This window comes from Copadichromis virginalis, linkage group LG2, assembly GCF_057382275.1.
Source record: "Copadichromis virginalis isolate Kocher_CV1m ecotype Utaka linkage group LG2, C_Virginalis_male_GT1.1, whole genome shotgun sequence".
NCBI lineage: Eukaryota > Metazoa > Chordata > Actinopteri > Cichliformes > Cichlidae > Copadichromis > Copadichromis virginalis.
In genome coordinates, this window is record NC_140619.1 from 4,301,810 (window position 1) to 4,327,470 (window position 25,661).

Consider the following 25,661-nt stretch of genomic DNA (forward strand, 5'->3'; position numbering starts at 1 on the left):
TTACTAGTTGTTTTTCTCTTTCTCTGTGACCCAAGAATTAATGTGTAAGAATCACAGGATGGTACCTCAAGGTCGAAAACACCACAGAGATCACTTCCTTACTCCCATCCTCCCTTCTTTATCTCCTAGAAAAGAGCTCGTTAAAGGCCAGGTGGTTTGTTTCAGAATTCACTAATGAAAGAACTCTGTATTCTATGTCTAGGAGTGTATTTTGCTGGAATGATCATAAATTGTAGCTGAACTGATAAACTACACAAAGGATACTTCTTTGCTCAGAAGGCAGGAAGACGTTTCCTTATTTGGTCTGTACCGGTTTGAACTGAGAATCTGCTGACACACGAACCTTTTTTTTCCTCTATATAAACTGTTGTATACTGAATAAACCTTTGAGTTGATTTTGGAAGAGCAACCTGAAGCAGTTTCTGTGTCATTTTGTTCTCCCAAGCTACTCCCGGCGCTGTAACTAACCTGCTGAACGGCATACCTGAGCTTACTTTGAATAATAAATTTTATACAGAACTCTGCTTATCGGTGCTCACGCCTTGGAGGAAACCCGATCCATGGAGAAACCCGGGACGGAGATTTCTTTCATTGCTCATGACATTCAAGGCTGTGAAATGACAAAATATGCCTTTTTCTTTTTTACATTATTCTCACAAGTCTCAACACTTAGAGGACAATAATAATAATGATGATGGCTGGGCTCTTTTGGCTGCTTCCTTGTTTACCCAAGGGGCTCTGCAGCGGATAGAACTACATGTTTGATTTGGCACATTTTTTACCCCGGATGCCCTTCTGAATGCTCCCCTCCTATTTATCCAGGCTTGGGACTGGCACTGGGAGTACGCTAATACTCCTTAAATACAAATAAGCTGGGGGTTAGTTGACTGACACTGGGTCTGTGTCCTCCCAGCCCTAAAGAAGGGATATTTCATAACAATAATAAGAATGTTTCTTACCGACATGCAAAAACTGTTTACATGTTTCCAACACTAAAGGGTTATTCAGTCATTCATCCCTTTCCCTTGATGCTTTCTTTCTTCCTGCTGAATAACTTCAAACTTTTTAAAAACACAATGATGGTTAATTTTTTAACCATCATTGAACCTGTGACCAAAAAATCTACAGTAAGTTGTGTCAACAACTATTGGCCAATTCCTCTTACCATGATCATTCCTAAATACTTTGAAAGACTGCTATTCAATCACATAAAGCTATGCGTCACAGCGGAGGTAGATCACCAGGTATGAGATTTTAACACCAACTGCTCTCAGACTGTCAGCCTGGGCAGGCAAACACTCCCCATCCTCACTCTGACCACGGAGTTCTGCAAGGCTATGTGCCGAGACCCTTCCTGTATGCTCCGGACAGACATGACCATCAGTGCATGCACAAGACGAATACCACTGTTACGTTTACAGATGATACGACAGCCATTGCACTCAATTTGACATCATAACAATATGATGTCATGTGTGTGTTTTAATAACACACACACCAAAGAGATGATTATAGAGTCCCGAACCAAAAAGAAAACCACAGACACACCGCTACACATCCATAGAGAGAGTCTACTGCGCACCACACTGCCACCAACACTGCAGCTTTTACAGCACAGTAGAGAGCATCCTCGCAGCTTGGTGTGGTAGCTGTACCAAAGCTGACAAAAGGCCCTCCAGCATGTTGTGGAAAGATTGTGGGCACAGAGCTACCATATCTGGATCATCTTTACACCACTTGCTGTGTGAAGAAGGCCACAAAGACTCTCCAGACCTCCATTTGTTCAAGCTTCGCCCATCAAGCAGGTACTTCAGAGGTGTACAAACACGCAAATAGGCTGAAACGCATCCTTACACACAGAAAAACAAAATCACCTTTCACTAAACAGGACAAACTGGAATGGGTTAAAACAGTGCAGCGCTCATCCTGGATGTCACCACCTTTCTGTACTTCTTCCTGGAGGTGTATTAGTCTTTTTTTTCCCATTTCATTTCTCAGAGTTGCAAATCTGAAAGTATTGGTGGAAGTTGCACTTGTTTAAATGTCTTATGTCCTTACTGTTTACATCCTTTTTTACTTAGACAGAAATACCCACCAAAATAATGTTCTATACCCAAGTTTGAGGCAACACACTGGACTTCTCTGAAAAGTGAGGAATAATCAAACTACAAAAACGTTTATGTTTAGGAATGCAAGCAAATAACTGTAAGATATAAATACTTTTCTATTATCCTATTTATTTTTTATTTATTTTCCTCCTACTGTTTGTGTATGTACGTCCGTGCGTGTTGTGCTGTGTGTAAATGTTGTGCACAAGGTTAGGGAGGGAGTATAACTGTCACTTCGTTATGTTTCCATAGTAAGTGCTGAATCCTGAACGTCTTCAGAGTCAGTACTTACACCGTCCCACCAGATGGCGATAGTGAGCGCTGAGCCCATTCTGAGCTGATAGAAAAAAAACACAAACAACCACAAGAAAACCACAAAACCAAGATGGCGGTGCAGGAGACAGCATCTCAACTGTCCATGGCTCTCAAAGTCCAAGAATATCCCACCCTGAAGGTAAACACAAACGCATAATGGTGTATATTGATAGCCCAATGAGTCTGCTGTTGCAAAAATACGCGATGCGTGCTGTGCCACTTGGAAAGAAATCGGAATTAGTCGTTCATTAGATAGCGAGTGAACTCGTCAGGGAGGCTAACGCTAGCTGAATTAGCTTAGCCAGGCACCCAGTGTCCGTAAAGTGCTTGTTTTTATGAACGGATGTAAAAATATGAGTGGTCCCCTAAATGATATAAGCTGGGGGTTAGTTGGTTAGCTTCCTGCTGGGTTAATTCTTTTTATTATGGACTCTGAGTCCGTCAGAGGCCCAAAAGCTGATCGCTTGACTTTTTGTTGGGTTTGGCCTGATTATCCTTTTAACCATGGCTCGTGAGCTCACCTAAGTACCTACCACCTACCTAAGGGTGCATCACCTTAAAGATGGCTGGCCTGTGGGAAGCATGCTTTTTTGTGTAGTGTATGTGTGCGAGTGTACAGCTTGTCTCCTGCGCTGACCTGGACATTTAAAAAAGACACTGGGATAGGAGGTTTAAGGGTTACAGTTTATATGGTTACATGGAAGCAGCATGGTTACTCGCTCCCAGTCAGAGAAGTGACATGCAAACGTGATTGGCCTGCTAACTCGGCCGTTAGCTTAGCTACGGCACTTAAAACCAGTATTTGTCGTGTTTAACGAGCAGCCTGCCCAATTCATAACGTCAAAGCAAGCGAAATCCGGGCTGGTTCGGAGATACGTGGGTTTAAAGCTTTCGGGGGAGGAGGAAGATCCCCTAACCCGGTGCTGTCAGGCGGAGAAGCAGCACTGTGAGTTAGCGCAGTGTCATCAGATTGCTGCTGCTGCTGCCTCTCTGTACTTCAAAATGGCCAGTGAGAGAAATCACAGCCTGCCGCCGCCGCACACACGCACGGTTTTCCTCCATTCCACATAACGCTGCTGCTGCGACACCGCTGCTAAAAGACAGGTCCGGGCTGCTTCCTGTGATCAGGAGAGCGTCGTCATATAAAGACAGCAGGGCTGTGAGTACCGGCGCATTTACTGCTTTTGTGTGGTAACTAATTGTGTAATGTTGCATGATGGATAGAGGCATTTCCTGCTGCAGCTGATGTTAAAATGCCTCTGTGCTGAGCATGCATGGCTTTGGTTTGGGGATGTCTCTGGCTGCTATGGTTGGATGCTGCAGTGAGATGATGGGCACCATTTTAAGACAGGAGTGATGGTTGTAATTGGCATCAAATGGGAGTCTACAGCTGCAGGACAGCAGTGTTGATTACATTTGGAGCTGTATTGAGCAGAATTTTATCATTGTAATAATGCCTGTCCCAGAAACTGAAGAAGGTTCTAATCTGATCTGTATTTCTGCATTACTAAGCATATATAAAGATCTCACAATTAAGACACAAAGGTATTAAAATGTTGACAGCAAAATGCAGTCAAAATGATAATTAAATCACTTGAGCCTTGTATTGATTATTACTGTGATTGTTATTAATATGTAATGTTTGCTGTTTGAAATGGGCTTCCTGTTGTCTCTTCCAAGGATTCACTTAAAACAATTATGAATGATAACCACCATACTCATATACTGTATGGCTTTTACTGTGATAACAGTCTGCTTTGTGTTCATGGCTGAATTACATGTTCACTCTTGACTAAATCAAGGTCATATCATAAAGGGGTTACTAATCTTAGCAATGTTATAACATCTAGTAGCCAGTCAAATTCAGAAAGGGGATATTTCAGTTTTCCCAACATGCAGCTAAAGATTTTTTGCAGACATGGGCCTTATGGATTATTTAAGAATATGTGTTATTTATTTTATAAAAATGTATCTGAAAAGCTGTTAACAAAAGACTTTATGGCTAAATTATAAAGGAGAATGTGTGCTTCCATGTGTGGTCACCACCCTCAAAGCCTTCTTTTTGAGCCAGGAAAAACCCTGGGTTAGCACAGTCTGTGCCAGCAGGTATGCCATTGACATGACCACCTACAGAAAAAGTTATGAGTCTGTTTGAATTGCCATGAGGATGAGTCTGCCACAGAAAAAATATGTAATCATTTTCAAGCAGCTTTTTAAAAAAATGAGCACCGAGTTTTGTAAAAGTTAATTAGAGCTTACCAATCTACCATTTAGCTACTATATTACTATGTTACCAAAGCCTGCTACATGTGTTTTTCCCCAGAACAAAATCAAAAACATTGACATGTTCAATAAGTGTTGTGAACTGAGGAGACTACACATTTGTGCCTGTCAGCTGGCCAATAACAGCAGGACAATTAATAGATTTATATTAAAAATGTAACACAGACATATTGAAATGACTTTGACGTAATGCAAACTGATTATCTCTAATGACCCTCTCTGAGCCAGGAAAAACCTTTTACCTACGTTATAAATATACCTCGGCTCTTCCTTACATCTTGCTAAAATCATCGTCTTCTGTGTTGAAAAATTTGAGTTGTGAGTACCGGTAGTTATTTGTTGATCTGGGCAACCAGAATATTTGCTGGTCAATAAGTAAGTATAAACCTTGTCTGTGGCGAATCCTGACTCTAATGTAGTCGTCACTGAAAGATATTAGGGAGTGGAGGCTGACATAAAGGTAATGTTTAATCTCTGTTATATTCTGATGGGAGCTGTTAGTGTAATACCAAAAATCCATCCAATAATTTTTTTGTATATACCAATATGTGGTAAAGTAAGCTATCTGAGAAATGCGGCCCATTTGGTGCTGCATTTTCCAGTTTGTCCCCCCCGATTCCTTCCTCGCCATCTTAGTAATCTGTGACATAAACTTGGCTCTGAGTTAAAAGAAACGCTCCTTTCAATCGGTCAAAGCACTTCTTTTGTTGATCCAGCATGTCAGCAGAGGGAATATCAAGAATCACATGAAACTAGTTAAGTACTTTTATTGTCGTGCAAAGAAAATAAGTACATCATTTAACAAAGCAGGTTTCTCTGAAAAGGACGTGGTTTCGAATGCTTTTTTAGCTTTTTCAAGCTGAGTTTTCAGAAGTTTACAGACTCTGACTGCGCTCCAGTGTGTGCCAACTGGTGAGGGGAAATGGTGTTTTTTTTTTCCCCCCTTCTCTTTGTGGTCTGGATGAAGTTCTTGAATCTGTTGTGACAGCTTACTTGCTTTTCTAAAATTGAATGACCATAAATTGATATGGAAGTTTTATTTAAAGTGAACTGACGGAGAAAGTAACATTTTTACAGAAATCTGTTGCAGTTTTTCAGTTTAAGTATTAGGAAATGTTTAAGCAGGAGTTTAGCATCATGTTTTTGTTCTTCATTCCAGATGAAACGGCATAAATTAGAGAACAGAACATCTCAAATTAAGGATAATGATGGCCAATTGTTCTGTATCAAGGATAAGAAAAAGTAAAGCTTTAGTATTTAAACAGTTTTCTACCATATTGTCTTGAGGTAATTCACATATTGAGCTATAATCGTAGCTTATAAAATTACACTAAGATGCATTAATCCCCTTGAATGAATGTCTGAAATAGAACATTTATGATGTCTACAGGTGCCATACGAGACTCTGAACAAACGCTTTAGAGCGGCTCAGAAGAACATCGACAGGGAGACGAGTCACGTCACAATGGTAGTTGCAGAGCTGGAGAAAACGCTCAGCAGCTTCCCCGTGGTTGACTCGGTGGTGTCCCTGCTGGATGGAGTGGTGGAGAAACTCAGTGCCCTGAAGAGGAAGGTAAGAGATACAGGCATACACATTTTCCAAGTGTAACAGTCAAGTCCTTCCAGACTGGTAAGAGTGCCAAGTTTCCTTTTAGTTTTAGTGAGGGAGTTTGCAGCTCTTGAACATCATGTTTTTGAAGGCATAAAAGTCGATATTTTCCGCCACCTTTTATGATAACACTTGATTTTATGAACATGCATAGCTTTGCACATGTTCTTTTCATCCCTAACAGTAAATCTCCGATGGCGCTGACTCTCTGCGGTTGCTTGTTTTCTGTTCCACTGAAGCTGACCACACAATAGAGGTTCTATCAGTTTCAACTTTAGCCTTTTCTCTGGAAGCAGTCAGAAGCACTGCTTTTATACAAAAAGGCAATTACAGAGATAATCAGGCCCAACAGGAAGATGGCTTTCAAGTGCAACTGTGCAGCTGTATATAGTTCTATCATAATAGTCATCCCTGTGTATGTTGTCATTGCTACACTTACAGGCCTGTGTTTTAAAATGTTTCTGGCATTATTTAAAATCTCGCTTCTGGAAAGAGAGAAAACGGTTTCCAGAAGGCCAGAGAAATCTCAATTTTCCTTGGCAGCTGTTTGAATGCGATTGAGGGAAGAAATAATTTGATGCTTTTTGTAAAGAGATAAAGTGCACGCCTTAAAAGAGGTACTTCAATCGTGCAGCTAAATTTTGGTCGTGCTCTGTGGGCCTTTCTAAGTTACTCGAACCCGTCTGCACACCATCATTTTGCCTAACATGTAAAATAGTGTGAAGAGGTAAAGCAGAACCAACCACCTACATCTTGTTAACCTGGAGTAGAAAAGCTGTTATACATCTATGCATCACACGTATTATCTTCTTTACAAACAAAATCTTGCTTCACGTAGAGCCGACCATGGAAAACCACAGTAATCACTGTTTTAGCAAAAGCACCTCATTAGGTGGATTGCATTTGTTTGCCAAGGAATGCTCCAAGGGTGGCTCGTGTGTTGAGCTGTCAAATCGCACTTTTGCTTTTTTTAAAAAATAAAAAATTTACCTTTATGTCGACATTCTCAGCAGATACAAAAGGTTCATTTTGGGCGGAGGAAGGGGGGGTACTTTAATTGTGTATCAGATGATGTCATTAGACACTGCACTGATTGGGCATCTGAAATCTGAGAAGTGAAAAATAAATCATGCTTTGTTCCATTTCTACCAGGAAAACAATGCTTATCTAAATTGGTGTTATACAATTTTATATTTGTTTCTTTTTCAATTTACTCTAAAAGTACAAGATGTGCTGAAAAGCGAGCCTAGGATTGTAATTATGTGCTGAAGGATCACCGAGTCCTTACTGCATGTAACAGTGGAAAGAAATTACTCCTTTGTGGTTGTGATCCATAATTTCCATCCTGCCATGTCTGTGAAGCAGAAAGCAGCAGTTTTGTTCCAACGAAACTTGAGCAGCGTTCAAGGTTTCTGACTTCTTGGTTTCAGTGTTCAGGGTTTGTTCCTGTTCTAAAGTCAACCATGTTACATGTCATAAACATAATTCATTTTAATTATCCTTCTTAGAGAAACGATTAACAGGAAGCATTTTGTAGCTCTCGTGATTGTGTTTGTGTCCCGTAGGCTGCAGAGTCCATTCAAGCAGAAGACGAGAGTGCCAAGCTGTGTAAGCGTCGCATCGAGCACTTAAAGGAGCACAGCAGCGACCAGCCAGCTTCAGTTAACCTGTGGAAGAAGAAACGGATGGACCGCATGATGGTGGAGCATCTGCTGCGCTGTGGCTACTACAACACAGCTGTGAAACTGGCCAGACAGAGCGGTATAGAGGTAATTACAGGGCTCCTACAGTTCATGTACAGAAAGAGGCAAAGGTTTTGGGTTTTCTGTATTTCTTCATAAATATGACCTGAAATCATTTTTTTAAAAAGAGAACCTAATTAAAGAAATTGTTCTATGATTTACATTTATTTACTGAGGGTTTGATCCAGTATTATGTATCTGCAAGGGGAAAAGGTATTAACCTTTACTGTCAGTATGTAGTGCAGGAGTAATTGCAACTTAACTTCTGATGTGCAGAACTTGTCGTTCTGCACATCAGTTTAAAGGACTTTTAACCAGTTCCTTATATACAGAGTGTTTAACTCCAAGAAGGATTTCGCTGATACAGACCAGCTGGTTGGTCAGTGGCAGGCCCTGTTCAGATCTGTGGCAGATCCCTGCTGGATCTCCATCTGCTCCTTGGCTGTTAGGAGATTTAGTGAATACAGCCCTGACTCTTAAAGCAGAGTTAATGGTACTGTCCTTGTGTTTCTGTGGCTTTTGGCTATTGAGAGTGAAGGATTATGGATGTTCTGTCTTTGCACATGTCCTTGCATATGGTCATTCAAAACAACAGCAGCATGTGGCACTACGGTGGTGATGATAGGCAGAGGTAGAGTTGAAGGGAGCAAGAGTGGAATTCAGCAGCAGCTTGAAGTACAGGCTGTGGCTACACTGGACAGCTTTCATTGTTCTTAACACTCTGTTTCTTTACACCATAAAAAGCTCTTTGTTATGATTTAGACTTGCAGTTGAAGGTAAACCAAAAAGACCAACAACAGCGCGTACACGAACAAGACAACTTTCCCCACTGCCCTGTGTTCATAATAAACAGCTACAACATGTAGACACCCCTAAGTAGGAATGTGGTTTTACATTAATAATGGATAAACATTAGTTTGTTTATCCAACAGGAAGAGCAGTGATAATGGCAACTCATATTTAATTGTATCTGCAGCGATATTGATCTATTTGTTGATAGGAAATCTAAAATGGGGGTAGTTTTAATGGGAGAACAAGCCAAATGGCCAAAAGGGAGCCTGCATTAGGCTACGTTCACACTGCAGGCGAAAGCGCATCAAATCCGACTTTTTTGACCCTGTGCGACTCATATCCGATCATGGTATGACAGTGTGAACGGCACAAATCCGATATTTTCAAATCCGATCTGGGTCACTTTCGTATGTGGTGCTGAATCCGATACATATCCGATGTTTCAGAAAGCGACTGCTGTTTGACGGTCAAGTCGCATTAAATCCGTCTTTTACGTCACTGACACAAGACAGACGCCAATTATCAGCTCCGGAGTAGACACCATGAACACTTCCTGGCCATCCAGTGTAGATGTCAGTGAAACTGTTGGGAAAAAAAACGTTGGAGAAACGTGAACATTTTATTTGTATCTGCAGATTCTGACAGAAATCTGCAGCTATCCTTTGAAGCAGCGCTCCTCTTAAACAGCAATAAGGATCATTATTAGGCTATTTACATTATTATTTAAATAACAAAATAACTTAAAGCAAAAATTGGGAAACGTAAAGTCCAAAGTCTTTATATTAAGGGCCATCAGTCAAACAATACTGTTGCTCTGGGTCTAAACAGAGCGCGTTGTGTGTGACGTCTTCTTTTGCGCATGCGGCCGCTTTGAGCGTTCACACTAGAGCGCGTTGCTGTCGCATTTTATTTGTAGTGTGAACACGCTGACAAAACAATTCGGATTTGATCAAAAAATCTGAATTGAGCATCAAGACCTGCAGTGTGAACGTAGCCTGAGAGTACTGTTTCTGTAATGTGGAATCACTACAAGATTAAATGCAGTGTTTTAAACAAACACTGTGAAGTTCATTTGTCTGTGGATAATACTACTGAAAAGCATGGAAATAAATTGTGCTGTCAGTTAAAACTGTCTATTTACAAACATGCCCTGGCCAAACACACCAAAAGCATTACAGTGCTTCTCTTTTTCTGCAAGATTCAGTTGAATGCAGCCCACACAATCAGAGTTTCTGCTGGAAGAACGACTACTTGAATACTGAAGCACAGACATCACTTTGCTATGAATGGTGTGATTTCATGAGCCAATGCATGAAATCTACACAGTATTTTAAAAACCGTGTCACCAAACTAGTTGTAATTAGTGATTACTATACAGGACAGGACGTCCCCCATCCACGCCTGTCTCTAAAACCTTTCCCCTCACTTATTTTACAGTTTTTTGTCCTCGAGATACTGTTTCAGAACATTTTTTTAAATATTTATAATATTTTTTTAATCATCTAAGATGTGTGTGATTTTTGTCTTGGACTTAAATGGCCTCCAGCTGGATACAGAAATTCTGAGTGGCTTCATCGTTTTGAACTGCTTGCTTTAGGTCCTTTCAGAGCATTTGTATTGAATTTGCTCAGCACATGTTGCAAAACATTACCTTTACTCTTTTTAATCCTTCTTTTGTAGAATGACATGTGCTGAGCATTGCTGTCTTGCTGCACGACCCAGTTTGCTTTTTCTTTTTTTTACAGGCACATCCTGACATTTTAGAATTTTGTAGTATAAATCAAATGAATCCCCCCCCCCCCAAGGACCGGCAGACAAGGCCTACAAACCATGACTCGAACAGTACAGTGCGTTTCAGATGGGATGAGATTCAGATGCTGGAATGCTGTCTTTTTATTTCTTCAAATGTAGTGCTTATGATTTACACCAAACAGTTCCAGTGTCTTTTCTCTAACAAACAGCAGATGAGCAGCTGTGTTCTTTTGGAAGACCAGTGGCATTCTCCATTCAACCGTGACATGGATAACATTTTTGTTCAGTGTTCTGCTGATGGTGGGCTCAAAAACATGAGCGTGAGCCAGTGTGAGAGGCCTTTAGTTTCTGAGAAGCACGTTACCCGGGGTTACTTTGTCACCTCGGGTACTATTACACATTTTGCTCTCTGAGGAATATTTGTTAGTCAAGTATTCCCAGGGAGGGTAACAATGGTCTTGAATTTCTCTTTTTTTTTTTTTGTACAATGTCTGTCAGCCTCTATAGAGAGTACTCAATAGCCAGCCTAATGAGCATCACGTCCTTGTTTCTGAGGTCCTCGGAGATTTCTTTTGTTTAAGCCATGATTGACTTCATGAAAAATGTGTAGCGAAGATCAGACTTTAATAGATCTCTTCTTCTTTCAATTAATATCCTCATAGCTGTTTGTCAGCTTGTTAGTTAAAAGAAAAGTCTTCTCGTTCACACATACCTTTCACATACAGAAATAACCTGTGTTTTTCTGTTTTTCTGTCTCTGTTGTGTTTTTAGGATCTGGTGAACATTGAGATGTTCCTCACAGCTAAGGAGGTGGAGGAGTCTCTGGAGAGGCAGGAGACAGCCACTTGCCTGGCTTGGTGCCATGACAACAAGTCCCGCCTCCGCAAGATGAAGGTAGAATAATTAATGATGTTTCAAGGCATTGTTAATACTAGCTTTGATACCAGTGAACCCTGAAAAAAACCCTGCTATCAGTTTTTTACATTGCATAGTTTTGGCTCTAATAAACAACAGTCAGCAGTGTAACCGGTTTTTGATGCAAAAAATTAAGTCTTGATTGCTTTTCTTGTAGCTTTCGCTCTGCTGAGAATCTCAGCAAGTTCCCATTTTAATCCCAACATTATTTTATTAGACAGGGTCTGAGTCCTCAGTAGAATTCAGACGGGAGTCAATAATCTGACTTGTTGGCTGTTAATTATTTATATGGACGTGGCTTTGTTTTAGTAAAATTTGGTTTAGTTTATCTTCTTGCCAGTTGGGCAATATGTAAATCAGAAAAACTATAGTTCCAGTTGGTAACAGATGTGGGTTTTTCCCTGCTCAGTCCATTTAGATGGTAAAATATAAACAGATCATTTTGCTGTTTGTTCTGTCTCGATTTCCATGGACATTATTAATTAACCATGGGGGGGTCGCCTCATTTTTTTAAACTCGATGCCTCCTCTTCCATCTTTCCTTTCTCTGGCAGAGTTGTCTTGAGTTCAGTCTGAGAATCCAGGAGTTCATTGAGCTCATCAGACAAAACAAGCGCATGGATGCAGTGCGGTACTTAAAACACACACACAAATAATTTTTTCACCTGAAGCCTTTTACTCACGTATTTCCACATTTGCAGTTGCGTTACTGAGATTGTGAGTCTCTCTGTGTGTATTAGACATGCTAGAAAGCATTTCAGCCAAGCAGAAGGTGGACAGTTGGATGAGGTTCGGCAGGTGATGGGCATGCTGGCCTTTCCATCAGATACGCACATCTCTCCATACAAGGTAACATTAGAGGTCTTTATCAGTGTGAATGTCTACAAGGATATCATTTGATTTGATCAGAAGTCATTACACAGCAATAGTTTGTGCTTTGGCTCAATAAAAAGGTCAGATTTTCAGTCAGGCTGATAATTCTGACCTGGTCATTTTTGTTTTGTTTCTGTGTTCAAATATAGATAATTTATGCTTTCTAAAGAAAACTGATATGTTTAGAAATGCTGAAAATCTCTTGCTCTGTGTTAAGAAGAAAGAAAAACACTTGGGAAAATTTTGAGAAAAACTTTAAACTCCATGGGTCTGTCCTCGTGGAAATATTGGTACCACTTTGGGCAGAGCTGTGACCAAACCAGCCTGACTTCTTGTGTGTTTGAAGTAAAGAGAAAGCGCTATAGACACAGACCAGCCACCAGAGGGCCTCCATTGTCTTTTACAAAAAGCTCAATTCCCTTTTTGTACAGGCTTTCAGTGGCACTGCTGTTTTTAATTTTCCACTCCAACATCCTCTGAATTGTACTATGGCACACTGTCACCAAGGCTTTTTTTCTTTCGCTTTTAGGCAAGCCAGTGTAGTGTTTGTGCCAGCTGCTTGTGCCAGAGTTACAGAAACAGCCTCTCTTCCCTGCCAGTATGCTATTAACGGGAGAGCTTAGTAGCTTTCATTATTATCATAGTGTTTTTCCTCAGTGTCATGATTACTTATGATCATAATAAAAGTAATCATAAATATAATCATGCTCAATAAAAATACTGCCAGGGGTAATTAGAAAGGATTAAACTGTAATTAATTTAGACAACGCAGTTACATTACTGATAGGATTACAGTCTCAGCTGTTCTTGGAAAAACCGTTAATCACAATTCACTTGAAATCAACATCGCTGATTAAAGACCAAGTCAGAATCTAAGACTTTCAGTGGGGCTTCTTTTTTTAGGTGGTCCAGAAAAGAGAGCATTACTGTAATAGACTCTGGAGGAAGTAAAAATGTGTCATAGTGTTGCTATTATTGTTATTGTTGTTGTTGCTATAAAAGTAGCTTAGAAACTGCTCCAAGAAGATAAATGTGATGAATATGTGTGGAATCTTGTGCCCCCCCAGAATATGGTCAGTGATGGTCCAGCCTTGTGAATCAATTTGTTGAGCCACAAAAAATGCAACACAAATTTCATTGTTTTAAACATTGAAATTTCAGCTCTTTGTATGTTATAACTTTGCTCTCCTGGAATGGAGAGGACAACAAACCTCTGCTCGACCATAAATTTCGTTTTATACATGAAGTCTAAGGTGCACCCTGTGGTGTCCCAACATTACTAACCAGACAGGGTGTAGCTTCAGTTGTGTTTTAAGCTGCGCAGACCAAAGACAAATGTATGCCTTTTATACACAAAAGTAGACCTTTTTGTTTAATTCAGACTTTTTTTATATTGTACAAATTATAAAAGCCCCCTGTGCCAAATTAAACGTGATTATTTATTTATTAATTTTTCAGAAATGCAGTTGTAAAAAAAATCTTCCTTTTATTTTCTCTTTTTCTTTCTGATCTATCAGGATCTGTTGGATCCAGCCCGCTGGAAGATGCTGATCCAGCAGTTCCGATATGACAATTACAGACTGCATCAGCTGGGAAACAACTCTGTCTTCACCATCACCCTGCAGGCTGGTCTGTCTGCCATCAAGACACCGTATCCTTCCAGTGTGTGGTTACTCTTAACCCTGTCATTTCAACTTCTTAAGCTATATGAAGATGGATAGTGCTTTTTGTTCTAAGGGGGGTCTATTCTGTGTGTTATTCCCTAATCTGCATTAATCCTTAACTCCCATTTCCAAACCAGTCAGTGCTACAAGGAGGATGGCACCTCTAAAAACCCAGACTGCCCAGTGTGCAGTAAATCTCTTAACAAGTTGGCTCAGCCTCTACCCATGGCCCACTGCGCCAATTCCAGACTAGTCTGTAAAATCTCTGGAGAGGTCATGAATGAAAACAACCCTCCCATGATGCTGCCTAATGGATATGTTTACGGCTACAATGTGAGTAAACTGCATGATGCCAGCTGGGACTGTATAAAGGTGCTTCCATCCATGTTGAAGCAATTTAAAATGCAGACTTAAAGGATGATAAAGTTTCATAAAACACTCCTTGATATTTCATTATTATCTCTTCCAGTCTCTTCTGTCCATTCGCCAAGATGACAAAGTGGTGTGTCCCAGAACCAAAGAAGTCTTCAACTTCTCTCAGGCGGAGAAAGTGTACATCATGTGATTGCTCGGATGACGCTTCTGAGTATCAACCACATCAGATACGGCCCGTCGCCCATCACCTGTGACCCGGCCTGCTCAGAGCCACCTGTGGAGCTGTGATCCAGTGCCCTTCCTCCCACAGACAAAACCCACATGTCCGTGGAGACTCCACCACCCCAACCCATCCAGTTCCTCTACATGATTAGCTCAAGTTAGCCCATCCAGACCCCGTGCCCCCCCGCCCCCTCCATTTTATCTGACAAACTGGGCTCCTCTCCTTTAAGACTCTGTTTTAGATGTGGTTAGAAGTTGTTTAATCTGATCCATTCAAGCACATGGACTATCAGCATTGTCATTATCTTACAGGCCTTCACACTGAAGATTAGAGAGTAGAGAAAAAGACTGAAGAGTGGAAAAACTGCTAGATAGATGTTTGATTTTACTACAACAAATAAAATCCTGTTGAGGTTACTTTTGACTTTTTTCCTTTTACAAATGTTGTTTGTTACTGAAATAATGTGGCAGAAATGTGTTAAGTCGCTGCTTTAACCATTAACACAAGATTTGAGCCTTTTTTGTGAACAGACATGGCTTCCTAGTCACATCTCCTCCTGTGGTGCATGCTGTCTGCATCGTTTGTCTTATAGCCATGTTTATGTTGGTTGTTAGGGAATATTTTTAAATGCTTCCTTTAACCTACCTAACTGGATTAATTACATTTATCTCCCTCACGATTGAAACTGGAGGATGTTTTGGGCTACAAAAGGCTTCAGTTTTAATGTAAATATTAGGTAGGACTTGATCTTCATTTATAAATTCAGGAGTTTTAGAGAAATGTCATTTTAAAAAAACAAAATATTTGCCATCTGCACAGATTGCTGTGTAAATTTGAGTGTTTTCTCGGGTGTTTAAAACCTGATGTAGCCTTCAATATCCTCAAGTCAAGCGGTTTTTGCTTATAATTTCTCATATCTGGAGAAGCTCGTAGTTTCACAGACAGTAATATAAATTAAGCGGTACTTGCTCCCGTAAAGAAATGTACTAAGTTTTCAGACAAGAAAACCATCTCTGATGTTTTTAGCTTCCAAATGAAAAACACAAAAACAGTCTTCCCATTTTTGGTGTGACAGGTTTGGTGTTTATTTCAGTTTGTTTGAAATTTTGCCTTTAAAAAAAGACATTCTGGGTGATTTTTAGTCAACTGGACGTTGCCTACAGTCTGAATTTCATAACTATTTTCCCAGTGAAGCCTCGATAATAAAGAGAAGGACAATGGCGCTGCGTTACCAGTCTTGTACTCTATGTTGAAGCTGCTTGCAGCACCATTATTACAGGCTTTAAGACCATTTCATTTAATATACATTCACATGCCTTTACTGAAGGTAAAGACTTTGTCTTTCCTTACAAAGACAGGAGGAGGAGAGGAGTCACATTCAACCTTTATGGCTTTCAAACGTACTATAGAAGGACTGGGATATAAAATAATATGGAGAAGGACCTAAAGGTCACTCTGAAAATCAAGCCTGAACACCCAGAATACTCAAAAAATGCAGGTTAACATAATCAATTTTGTGGTCGGTCCTTTCTTCCATCTGTTGTTTTATCAGCAAACCACGAGTCACCTCGTTTGTGTCCATCTATAGTTTGGAGCTGTATCTGTGCAGACACAGACTGTCCTGTGTGTTTGTGTTGGTAGAGTAGAAATGGGGATTGTTTCATGAGCAATATGCCTCATAAAGGTTTCAGTAAACTTTGATTTTGGTGTTTCTTTGTTTGCCGTCTGCTTTGCTCTTGTCTGCTCTGAAATCTGCATTACCATAAGCTGTTGGTAGGTGTGGTTATTCTCTGCACAAGGTAATTAAATCAAGTGCCGTGTCTTTCACCTGAAACTACATCGCCATAGCCCGAGGACGTCGGGATTCGAGGGGAATTGGCCTTTTCTTTGTGTTTGATCACTTACATGGAGATCGTGGCAGGAAAGATAAGGGGAAAATAGGCAGGACGATTGGCTTATCTGTTACAACCGAAACCTGCAACTTCTGCAGAAAACACATCAGCCACTGACAAGGTTTTCTTCTCCAGATTAATCCAGTATTTTTCTCATTTTCTGTTTGACGTGTAAATTAGTGAAAAATAATGTCTGCTACAATTTCACACACTAGTTGAGAGCCTATTCAGTTTCTACAGCCTTTCTTACCTTGATAAATACGGAAGAGGATTAGGGCTGCTGGGGAAAAGTGAGCACGTCTTTTTTCTTCTTCTTCTTTTCCAGAATTCTGAGAAAAAAGTCAGAATTCTGACTTCAATCTCAGGATTCTGGAAAAGGGGGAAAAGACGTGCCCACTTTTTTCCCCCCAGTGGCCCTAATCCTCTGCCGTAGATAAAACCAAATATAAAAATTTTAATTTCATTAGCAAATCTTCCAATGCCATATTTCGGAGAGATAGAAAAGAGAATAAGTCTTTTTTTGTTCATCCGATTTATTGGGTCATAGCCTCGCACTCTTTAAAATAATGAGGAGGAGATACGCAATACATAACAAGGTTCCCCACCTCCATGTTTTAAGGTCTAAGTTTTTGAGATCGATGTGGTTTGGTAATACGTGAGAAAAGGGTAGCATGGCCAAAACTATTCACTGTAGTTAAGTCTTTTTAAATCATGGGTTATTCATGTATCTTCAGTCTTTTTCTACAAAAGAAACAGCAGTGGACCGGAAAAGGCGGCGCTAATAGTCAGCCTAGCATGTCGTCACAGCGCGTATGATATAAATACAGCTGCGTTCTCCCCCACCTCCATCTTGAGTTCAGAGCGTTGTTGAGGGTGTTCGGGTGTAATCGATTCGCCATTTTTCAAAAATGACCGACCAGCTTTGTAAACTTTTCGTCGGTGGGCTCAACGTGGACACCGACGACGATGGCCTACGCAAGCATTTTGAGCAGTACGGCACGCTCACCGACTGCGTTGTCGTCGTGAACAAGCAGCTCCAGCGATCTCGCTGCTTCGGCTTTGTAACCTACTCCACGCCGGAGGAGGCCGACGCGGCAATGGCGGCTAGGCCGCACACCGTCGATGGCAACGCGGTCGAAGTGAAGCGAGCCGTGGCAAGAGAAGACGCAAACAAGCCCGAGGCCCTCGCTAAGGTGAAGAAAATCTTCGTTGGCGGTCTGAAAGACGACATCGAAGAGCAGCATCTGACCGAATACTTCTCCCAGTACGGACAGGTCGAGAAGTCCGAAGTGATCTCAGAGAAGGAGACCGGAAAGAAAAGGGGCTTCGGCTTTGTGTACTTCACCGATCACGACTCGGCCGATAAGGCGGTTGTCGTGAAATTCCACACCGTCAAAGGACACAAAGTTGAGGTAAAGAAAGCCCTGACCAAACAGGAGATGCAGGCAGCCAACAGAACCTCTATGACACCGAGAGGCAGAGGCGGTAGAGGTATGAGAGGAAATCAAAATGGCTACGGCGGCAGGGATTATGGCGGAAACTACAACTACGGTAATGGCGGAGGCTACAACTGTGGCGGCTACGGAGGGTACGGCAGCGGGCCATATGGGGGTGGCTATGGAGATCAGGGAAGTGGCTATGGCGGTGGCAACGGCTACAATGAGTTTGGCAGCGGCTATGGTCAGCATCCTTCTGGCTATGGCCCCATGAAAGGGCCACCTTTCGGCGGCCAGAGGAGCGCAGCTCCCTACACCAGAGGCGGCGGCGGCGGTGGCGGCTACGCAAGGGGGGGCTACGGCGGCGGCGGCTATTAAATGAGACTGCACGATGGAAAGCAACCCCTACTATTGTCCCACAAATTGCCCTCTCCCCTCAGCCCGGAATTGGACGCCAAGAGTCAAAGCCAGTAACGGGGCGTCTGCCGTGAAATCCAACCATGGCAGAGATACGGACACAAAGACCCCCTCCCCCAAATCATTACGAAGACCTCCAAACCCAAACAGGTAGGAAGGTCACTTCCCAGAACACCTGATTATAACGAGAAGCGGTTGTTGCCGTTCAACTAGGACACATTAAGACGAAGAATAACATCGCTTTTTATTATGTACTCACGCCTCCGGCGTCTAGTTGTCTAGAGTTGAATTTATTTTTTATTTGCGTTCACTCGTTGTTTTTGGATTTTTTCGATGTAGGATTGTTTTTCTGACAAGTTCTGATTTATTTTTAATATTTGCATTTTAAAGCAGTTCGTTTTCGATTTTGTTTTTTTCTGCAGAAAACTTAGTGTGACTTTTCAATGTATGAGGATGAGAAAGCATGTTTATGGTTTTTCATAGCTATGTCATTATTGATAACGGACATGTATTATTTACTTATTGGGTCATTCAGCAAAGGCGGGACGGGATGCAGGACCACTGTTTCCTTCTCCCTTATTGTACCAAACCTCTCAGCCAGTCTCAGTCTAAATATTGTTCATGTTTCCTTTACCTGTAGCAATATCTAATGTATATTGTATACTTTCATGTCTGGAGAACAAAACCTACTGTTAAAAAAAACAATTTGCTATGCTCATGTATGTTCATTTTAAATAAAACGTTATACCACTTAGCTTAGTTATTTTACTTATTTAACCAGGCTTCCTCAAGTTCATCCACAGGTATATAAGTGGCATCACCTTGTTGCTCTTTAGTTACATGGCATCATTCCCACAGTTTATTCCCTTACACTCAGGTGGGTGAAATGGTTAATGGTTGTCTACCCACAGCCAATGCATGTAGGCTTTGTAGGGTGTGACGTTGTTTTAAAATTGTGGTTTTTAGATATTGCTAATAACTCTTTATTTTTCTTCTGAATACATATATTTATGTGGACATGAGGGCTCTGATATTTATCTTTGATTATTCCTACATTTAGGTGTTCTTACTCTTATTCCAGTAGGCTATCCCAGCCAAAATAGCCGTAGCAGTTTGTTTGTAGGCTACATCAGGACCCTGTTGATTACCTGGGGTCGATTGTGATAGGAGTCTGAAATATCTCTTTAGGATATCCACATCCAGCAAACTAGGTATGTAAATCAACCTGTCTTCACTCTGTGTTGGTCATTGTATGGCATATCTTTGAGATGGTGCACACGTGTGCCATTATTTAATTTATCAGCGTCTTATATAGCTAATCTTAAAATAAATAAAAGGGAGGGGTGGGTGGGTTAATTATTTTTTGATGGGGGGTTGGAAGGGGGTCCAAGTATTGTTCCATAATTAAATGAAACGATGGAACAAGTAAATTGGAGTCTCCTCCAGAGAAGCTTTGCTCGGTGCAGAATCTCACCCTGTTGTTTTCTTTCTCATCTCCTCCAGGTTGCTTCTGTAACCTGGGCACGAGGACGGTAACCCCCGAAACGATGGGGGTGTGTGTCTCTCCACGCTGACAGTGGGGACCAAAGAGTGGTTGTGCCTTCTTCCCCCACAGGTGAAGTCAGTTTTCAGAGGATTCCCCCGGTGTGGTCAAAGGCAGTGTTAATGTGCTTTTTAATGTGAACTGTTACTGGGTTTCCAGGGAATTTTGATTATACAGTACCCCAGTGCTACTGACTAACCAGTGTACACCTTTGATGCATTTGTTTTAAAAAAATAAGTACTGAATCCAAATCGGGGTTTTCTAGCCTTTTTGGTCTGGAACACCTTCTAAAATAAAGCGTTTTCTTAGTCCTCGTTAGTGTGTTCTTTTTGGTGTATTTGAGCTTTTACAGTTTTGACTTTCATCTAGGTAACTTATTAACTTGTGTTTAATACCAGAATAAATCCTCGTATGAAAGGAGAACTTGGCATTGAGTAACAGTACCCAAATAAAATTGAGGTCAAGTCTGAGAATTTTCTACTTGATTCAACATCTTGGTTGGAAACCACCAATGTTCATAGGGAGCATGGGCGTTTTTGCGCTGTTTCAAAAGTATTTAACACTTGAAGCTGATAATTGTAAAGCTTTTTAAGATGCATTTCAAGTCAGTCACATGCTTTGTGGGGTTTTGGCCAAAGGGAAACTGTTCAAATGGCTCTTGTAGTTCTGGTTTTACTTGTTTTGCAAGACCAGTAAAAATCTAGTTGATCTTTGTAAACAACACAGTTGACTGTACATTTGTCTACAGAATTGACTTCACATTTCATTTTATTAACTTGCAAATAAGTAATTAAAATAACCCACTTGTCGGGTTTTAATGTGGTAATGGATGGTTGTAAAATTAAAACATGACGGGTCAGTAAATGGAAGGGGTGGGGAATAAAAACATGGGAGATGGTGGCAGACCCCACTGCAGCTCAATGCTTCTTACCTAAATTATTAAAGTGTTCAACAGCTGCAACGTGGGCTAGCTGTTAAAACTGCCTCCACATTTGACAATGAACGTTAGTCATATATAATTGAACAGAGGGGAGATGATGCTACTTTGTATCAGGTAAAAGCCATAATGCACTCAGAATTTGCATAAACAAACACTGTAGACCAAACTAGTCATCTACACAGAGTGGACTGTTATATTCAGCTATTTGGTTTTTCCAGCACTGCTTTAAGTCTTCAAGTCTGCTGACCACTGTCTAAAAGTGAATCTTGGTCTTTGTGGTTCTTGAAGCAGTTTTCTCAGATTAATTGAAAGATGTTCTAAAGAGCGCTTCAATGATGAAATGCAAGACAATACTTGATGTCTTGGCTTTAATGAGCACTAGAAAATCAGTACAAGAGTTGACTAAAACTCCCACAGTAATCTTAAGTATTTGTTAGGGTTTAAATAATAAAAAATGAAAACCAATCTGAGGTTTTGTGCTGATTTAAAAAGGAACTGCTTGATGTGGTCATGAGTGTAAATTATGCTTTTGTTCTCTTACCTTTTTTTTTTTTTTATAGGATGATGGTGCTTGGCGAATTCTGATCACCCTGTAGGAAAAGGAAACTTATGTTGGCCTTTCTTTTTATGAATTCACAATAAATCAATATATTTTTGTATATCAAGATGTCTGTTATGTTGCTTTTTTACACTGAGGGCAGTCTGATTGCTTGTTTTCAATCTGTTGGGTGGAGGGTTTGCAGAGGTGGGAGCCCAGAGATGTAAAGCTGGTATGTGTTTTTGTTTTAGGGGTGTTTTATAAAACATGCAGAGTGCCCTTCTTTACTGTCCATCCCATGTGTTCCATAATACAGCTTGGATTTCATGGTTTTTCCATATGCATAGCACATACTGTGCCAGTTTTGAAGGTGCCTTGTGGAGGTCTGCCCATCACCATCACTCCTATTTGGCCTCCTTCCACTTTGGTTTTGCCTGCACATTGCTGCATGTTTTGGCTAAATAACTAGCTGAAATAATAGTTCAATAGTGGCAATAATAATAAAACCTTGGTGGTACCTTTTAACTATATTTTCACTTGGTTACAGTTGGTGTTTTGCAACATGTTTGCCAAACAAGATAAATAAGTATGTGTTAAATGAATAAATTATATCCAATCTCAGTTACCACTACTGAAAATTCACATAGAATTAAATTAACATAATTTACATTTGAGATCTGCACGACCACTAAGACTGAAGTTTAAATGGCTTGCAGAACAATCTCCACAAGGTGTCCTATCAAAATGTCTTTTTTTTTCAATCAGAAATTAGGTGGATCAAACTAAGAAGCTGAATTTGATAGGAAAAATGCTTTTCGTGTGTCAGACTATGTGATGGGAGTTATTCGCTTCTGTCGGGCTCAAATCGTGTTCCAGGAACAAGGGGGGAGGGGCGCTGAGAGAAGTTGCATTTATTGTGAAGCGCCTGCCTCCAGCTAACCTAATTTATTAAGGCTGTAGCGACTTCAGATTTTCTCTGATCATAATAGTTTAACAGCGAAATGACTGCATTTCACAGCTGTAATTGCTGGAAACAGCCAGTCGTGCAGAGCTAATATACACTTAAAAAAATAAAACATGAAATTCAGGCTTATGAGTTTCGTTTATTTTAGGGTTGAACGTGGTTCACGTACACACTTGGAAAAAATATATTTTGTCCCAGTGGGTCTAAAGTGCGACACAAAATAAAACACGGATTGACGTTTTATGTGTTTTAAGTAAAATTAATTTATCGGGGGTGTAGCTTTATTACTGTATTCGAAGAAAAACAAAGGTCGAAATTTACGCGGTCCTTTTTCAGGAAATTAAGATTTCCGATGGGACCTGAAGGGAACAGGACAGTGACGCCAATCGCGCGCCGATTGTGAGGGGGTGATTTGGTTTAAGGTGACCAATCAGCGAGAGGAACGTCTTACGAAGACGTGAGTGAAACGGCCCGCCCTTACGTCGGTTCATTGAAGAAGAGGGACGGTCTGAGCTGCGCACCATCCTCCGGAGGAACCATGACATCCAAACTTTGTAAGCTTTTTGTTGGGGGATTGAACGTGGAGACCACCGATGAAGGCCTCCGCAAGTACTTCGAGCAGTATGGTACCCTTAGCGACTGCGTGGTGGTCATGAACCAGCAGCTTGGACGTTCCCGCTGTTTCGGTTTCATCACCTACTCCACGCCGGAGGAGGCCGACGCAGCAATGGCCGCTAAGCCACATGTCGTCGAAGGCAACAACGTGGAGGTGAAAAGGGCCATAGCGCGAGAGGATGCCAACAACCCGGACATACTCGCCAATGTCAAGAAAATCTTCGTCGGCGGCGTGAAAGACCACATCGTTGAGGAGAACCTGACCGAGTACTTCTCGCAATTTGGCGCGGTGGAGAAGGCCGAGATCATCTCCGACAAGCAGACCGGCAGGAAGAGAGGCTTCGGCTTTGTCTTCTTCGAGGATACCGACTCCGCCACCAAAGCGGTCCTGACCAAATACCACACCATCAACGGGAACAAGGTGGAGGTGAAAAAGGCTCTAACCAAGCAGGAAATGTCCACCAGCGGCCGGGGAGGAAGGGGTCGAGGGAGAGGGATGCAGAGTTACGGCGGCGGAAGAGGAGGCGGCGGCGGCAGCTACGGAGGCGGCTACGGCGGTAGTTACGGGGGTGGCTACGGCTACGGCGGGGGCTATAACGGGGGGGATGGCTACGGAGGCTACGGGGGATACGACGAATACGACAGCCAGATGGGTGGCGGGTACAGCAATGGGGACTTTGGGGACGGCTATGGACAGCAGCACTCCAGTTACGGAGCGATGAAGGGGGGCAACTATACTTCTTACCGGAGCGGGGCTCCTTATAACAGGGGTGGTGGATTTAGCAGTGGCTACTAATGGCGCCCTCAAACGATGAGAGATTCATTTCTAATTGAAATGGACTTGATTTACACACACGAGCTACACATGTCCAGGTAGGGGGTGAGAGGTGGTCTTCGAGTTCAATTAAAAAGAAGCAACGCCCATCACCCACACAGCCTGCTTTCTGGATCCCATCCACCCCCCACCAGGACTTCCCTTCTTGTCCTCTTATTCCACACGTTATGGACTTTAATACTAAGAATTGTGAATTATTGAACTGTATTTTGTTATGTTGAATTCTTTAAGTATAATTTTTGTCAGTCACTGCTTCAAATGAGAAAAAATCGATTGTTTGATTTGCAGATCTGTCAGTTTTGCCTGTTTTCACACCATGAACTCAGGGTTTTAGGTAAAGTTTGTGGCAGTGTCCGGCAGCATGGGACTGGATTTCTTCAGCTTCTTGACCCTAAAACATTTTTCTTTGCTCTCTTTTGTTTATTGTTTTGAGAAATGTCAGGGACTATTTTCACTGTACTCTTGCCCCACTTTCCCGTCCCAGTTTTCTTTTTGTTTTCTTTTTTTGTTTTGCCTAGATTAAAATCCTTTGAAATTCATGTGTTCAGCTCACCCCCTATGTTCTGCTTTTATTAAAGTTTTTAATGTTTTAAAAATCTATCTAATCTCGCAGTCTTAATTCAGATCAACAGAAAGTGCTTTTAAACCCCCCACTTTGGGAACGTTTGGGAACAATTATTTTTATTTCCTTTTTAAATCCTAAACTCTCCTCTTTAAATTGGGTTCAGGAAACGACCACTAGGAGGTAGTATTGCCTGGAAATCATGGATTTCTGCTACATCGGCCATTTTGGAGGTGGTGAATCACCAAAGCAGTATTTGTTATTCCTATACAACATAAAAAATAAACGAGCATCCTCATTTTGATTAACTGCTTTGTTTGTTTTTTTTTGTTTGTTTTTTTTAAGACTTACCAGTTGTCTTTTTATTTTTCCTCCATATTGATCTACAGAAACGCATCGATGACAGGTTTTCACAATATCAGGCTCCTAAAACCCTCACAGATTCAGCCAGCTGATAAATATTTTCACCTGGGAGCAACCAGTATTTAGTGTCCATCAAACAAAGAGAGGTGTTAGGTATTGGCAGATATAGATGAACGTAACCGGCCATGGTGCTAAAGTGTGTACCAAATCCGCTTGTGTAAGGGCTGGATGTCATCAGCAACACCTACATGACCTACAAGATTTTATGGAGGAAAGTAGGTGCACAGGCAAAGGAAGAATAAAGTGAGAGCTCTCACTCTGAACCTGTTTCTGGTTTGGAAAATATCCAAATACTGGGTGTTTTTATATGAAAGTATTTTTCTTTTTAACATTGAGTGTTATAACCTGATGTTGTTACAGCTGTACACTGCATTTTATCACTCCTTTCATGCCTGATTTTTATAAAGCACGTTTAGTAGCATACATTCATTGTTTGACTGAATCATTTTGGCTTTAGATTAAATGGAATGAGAGTTGGAAGAGACCTCGAGCGAACTTAAAACTGAATGCTGGTCTTCTATTATCAGTTTAGTACATGGAAATGCACATACTCATCACAAACCTGACCTAAGAGGCCTGGAGATGAGAATGTGCATTTCCAGGAAGGAAATCAGAAATAAATGCAGAAAACAGGCCTGGAAAACCTATGATTTTAACGTTTCTGTGCAGCTTTGCCTTGTATCCTGTTTAATATATTTAATGAAAAGTTACACTTCACAAAAGGTTTGAGCGTTAATTTGTAATGCTTGTTTTGCAAAGTATTTTGAGCATAATCTTGCTAGATATAATGCTTGATTTAAACCAGATTAACAGATCCTAATAGAAAATGTAAAATAAAAAACTAAG

At 41.1% G+C, this 25,661-nt stretch overlaps 3 protein-coding genes across 4 annotated transcripts; all 3 read left to right on the plus strand.

Annotated features, from left to right (window-relative positions):
• The first annotated feature begins 583 nt into the window (after nucleotides 1-583).
• maea (macrophage erythroblast attacher, E3 ubiquitin ligase) lies at nucleotides 584-16,362 on the plus strand. The gene is made up of 9 exons (XM_085468716.1): nucleotides 584-2,562; nucleotides 6,097-6,279; nucleotides 7,881-8,084; nucleotides 11,373-11,495; nucleotides 12,070-12,146; nucleotides 12,256-12,364; nucleotides 13,906-14,039; nucleotides 14,190-14,385; nucleotides 14,522-16,362. The coding sequence occupies exons 1-9, from the start codon at nucleotides 2,494-2,496 to the stop codon at nucleotides 14,615-14,617; spliced, it is 1,191 nt and encodes a 396-aa protein (XP_085324842.1). The 5' UTR covers nucleotides 584-2,493; the 3' UTR covers nucleotides 14,618-16,362.
• A 1,013-nt stretch (nucleotides 16,363-17,375) lies between these two features.
• On the plus strand, nucleotides 17,376-21,543 carry LOC146716832 (heterogeneous nuclear ribonucleoprotein A0-like). Of its 2 annotated transcripts, XM_085468747.1 has the most exons (4): nucleotides 17,376-18,545; nucleotides 19,456-19,606; nucleotides 19,899-20,010; nucleotides 21,439-21,543. In XM_085468747.1, exon 1 carries the CDS (start codon nucleotides 17,451-17,453, stop codon nucleotides 18,354-18,356), a length of 906 nt encoding a protein of 301 aa, XP_085324873.1. In that variant the 5' UTR covers nucleotides 17,376-17,450; the 3' UTR covers nucleotides 18,357-18,545; nucleotides 19,456-19,606; nucleotides 19,899-20,010; nucleotides 21,439-21,543. The 2 variants fall into 2 exon arrangements, with proteins under 2 accessions (XP_085324873.1, XP_085324866.1); XM_085468740.1 differs by lacking the exon at nucleotides 19,456-19,606.
• Nucleotides 21,544-22,805: 1,262 nt separating this feature from the next.
• Nucleotides 22,806-24,430, plus strand: LOC146716833 (heterogeneous nuclear ribonucleoprotein A0-like). Its single transcript, XM_085468759.1, has one exon. The coding sequence runs from the start codon at nucleotides 22,919-22,921 to the stop codon at nucleotides 23,789-23,791; it is 873 nt and encodes a 290-aa protein (XP_085324885.1). The 5' UTR covers nucleotides 22,806-22,918; the 3' UTR covers nucleotides 23,792-24,430.
• Nucleotides 24,431-25,661: the final 1,231 nt, after the last annotated feature.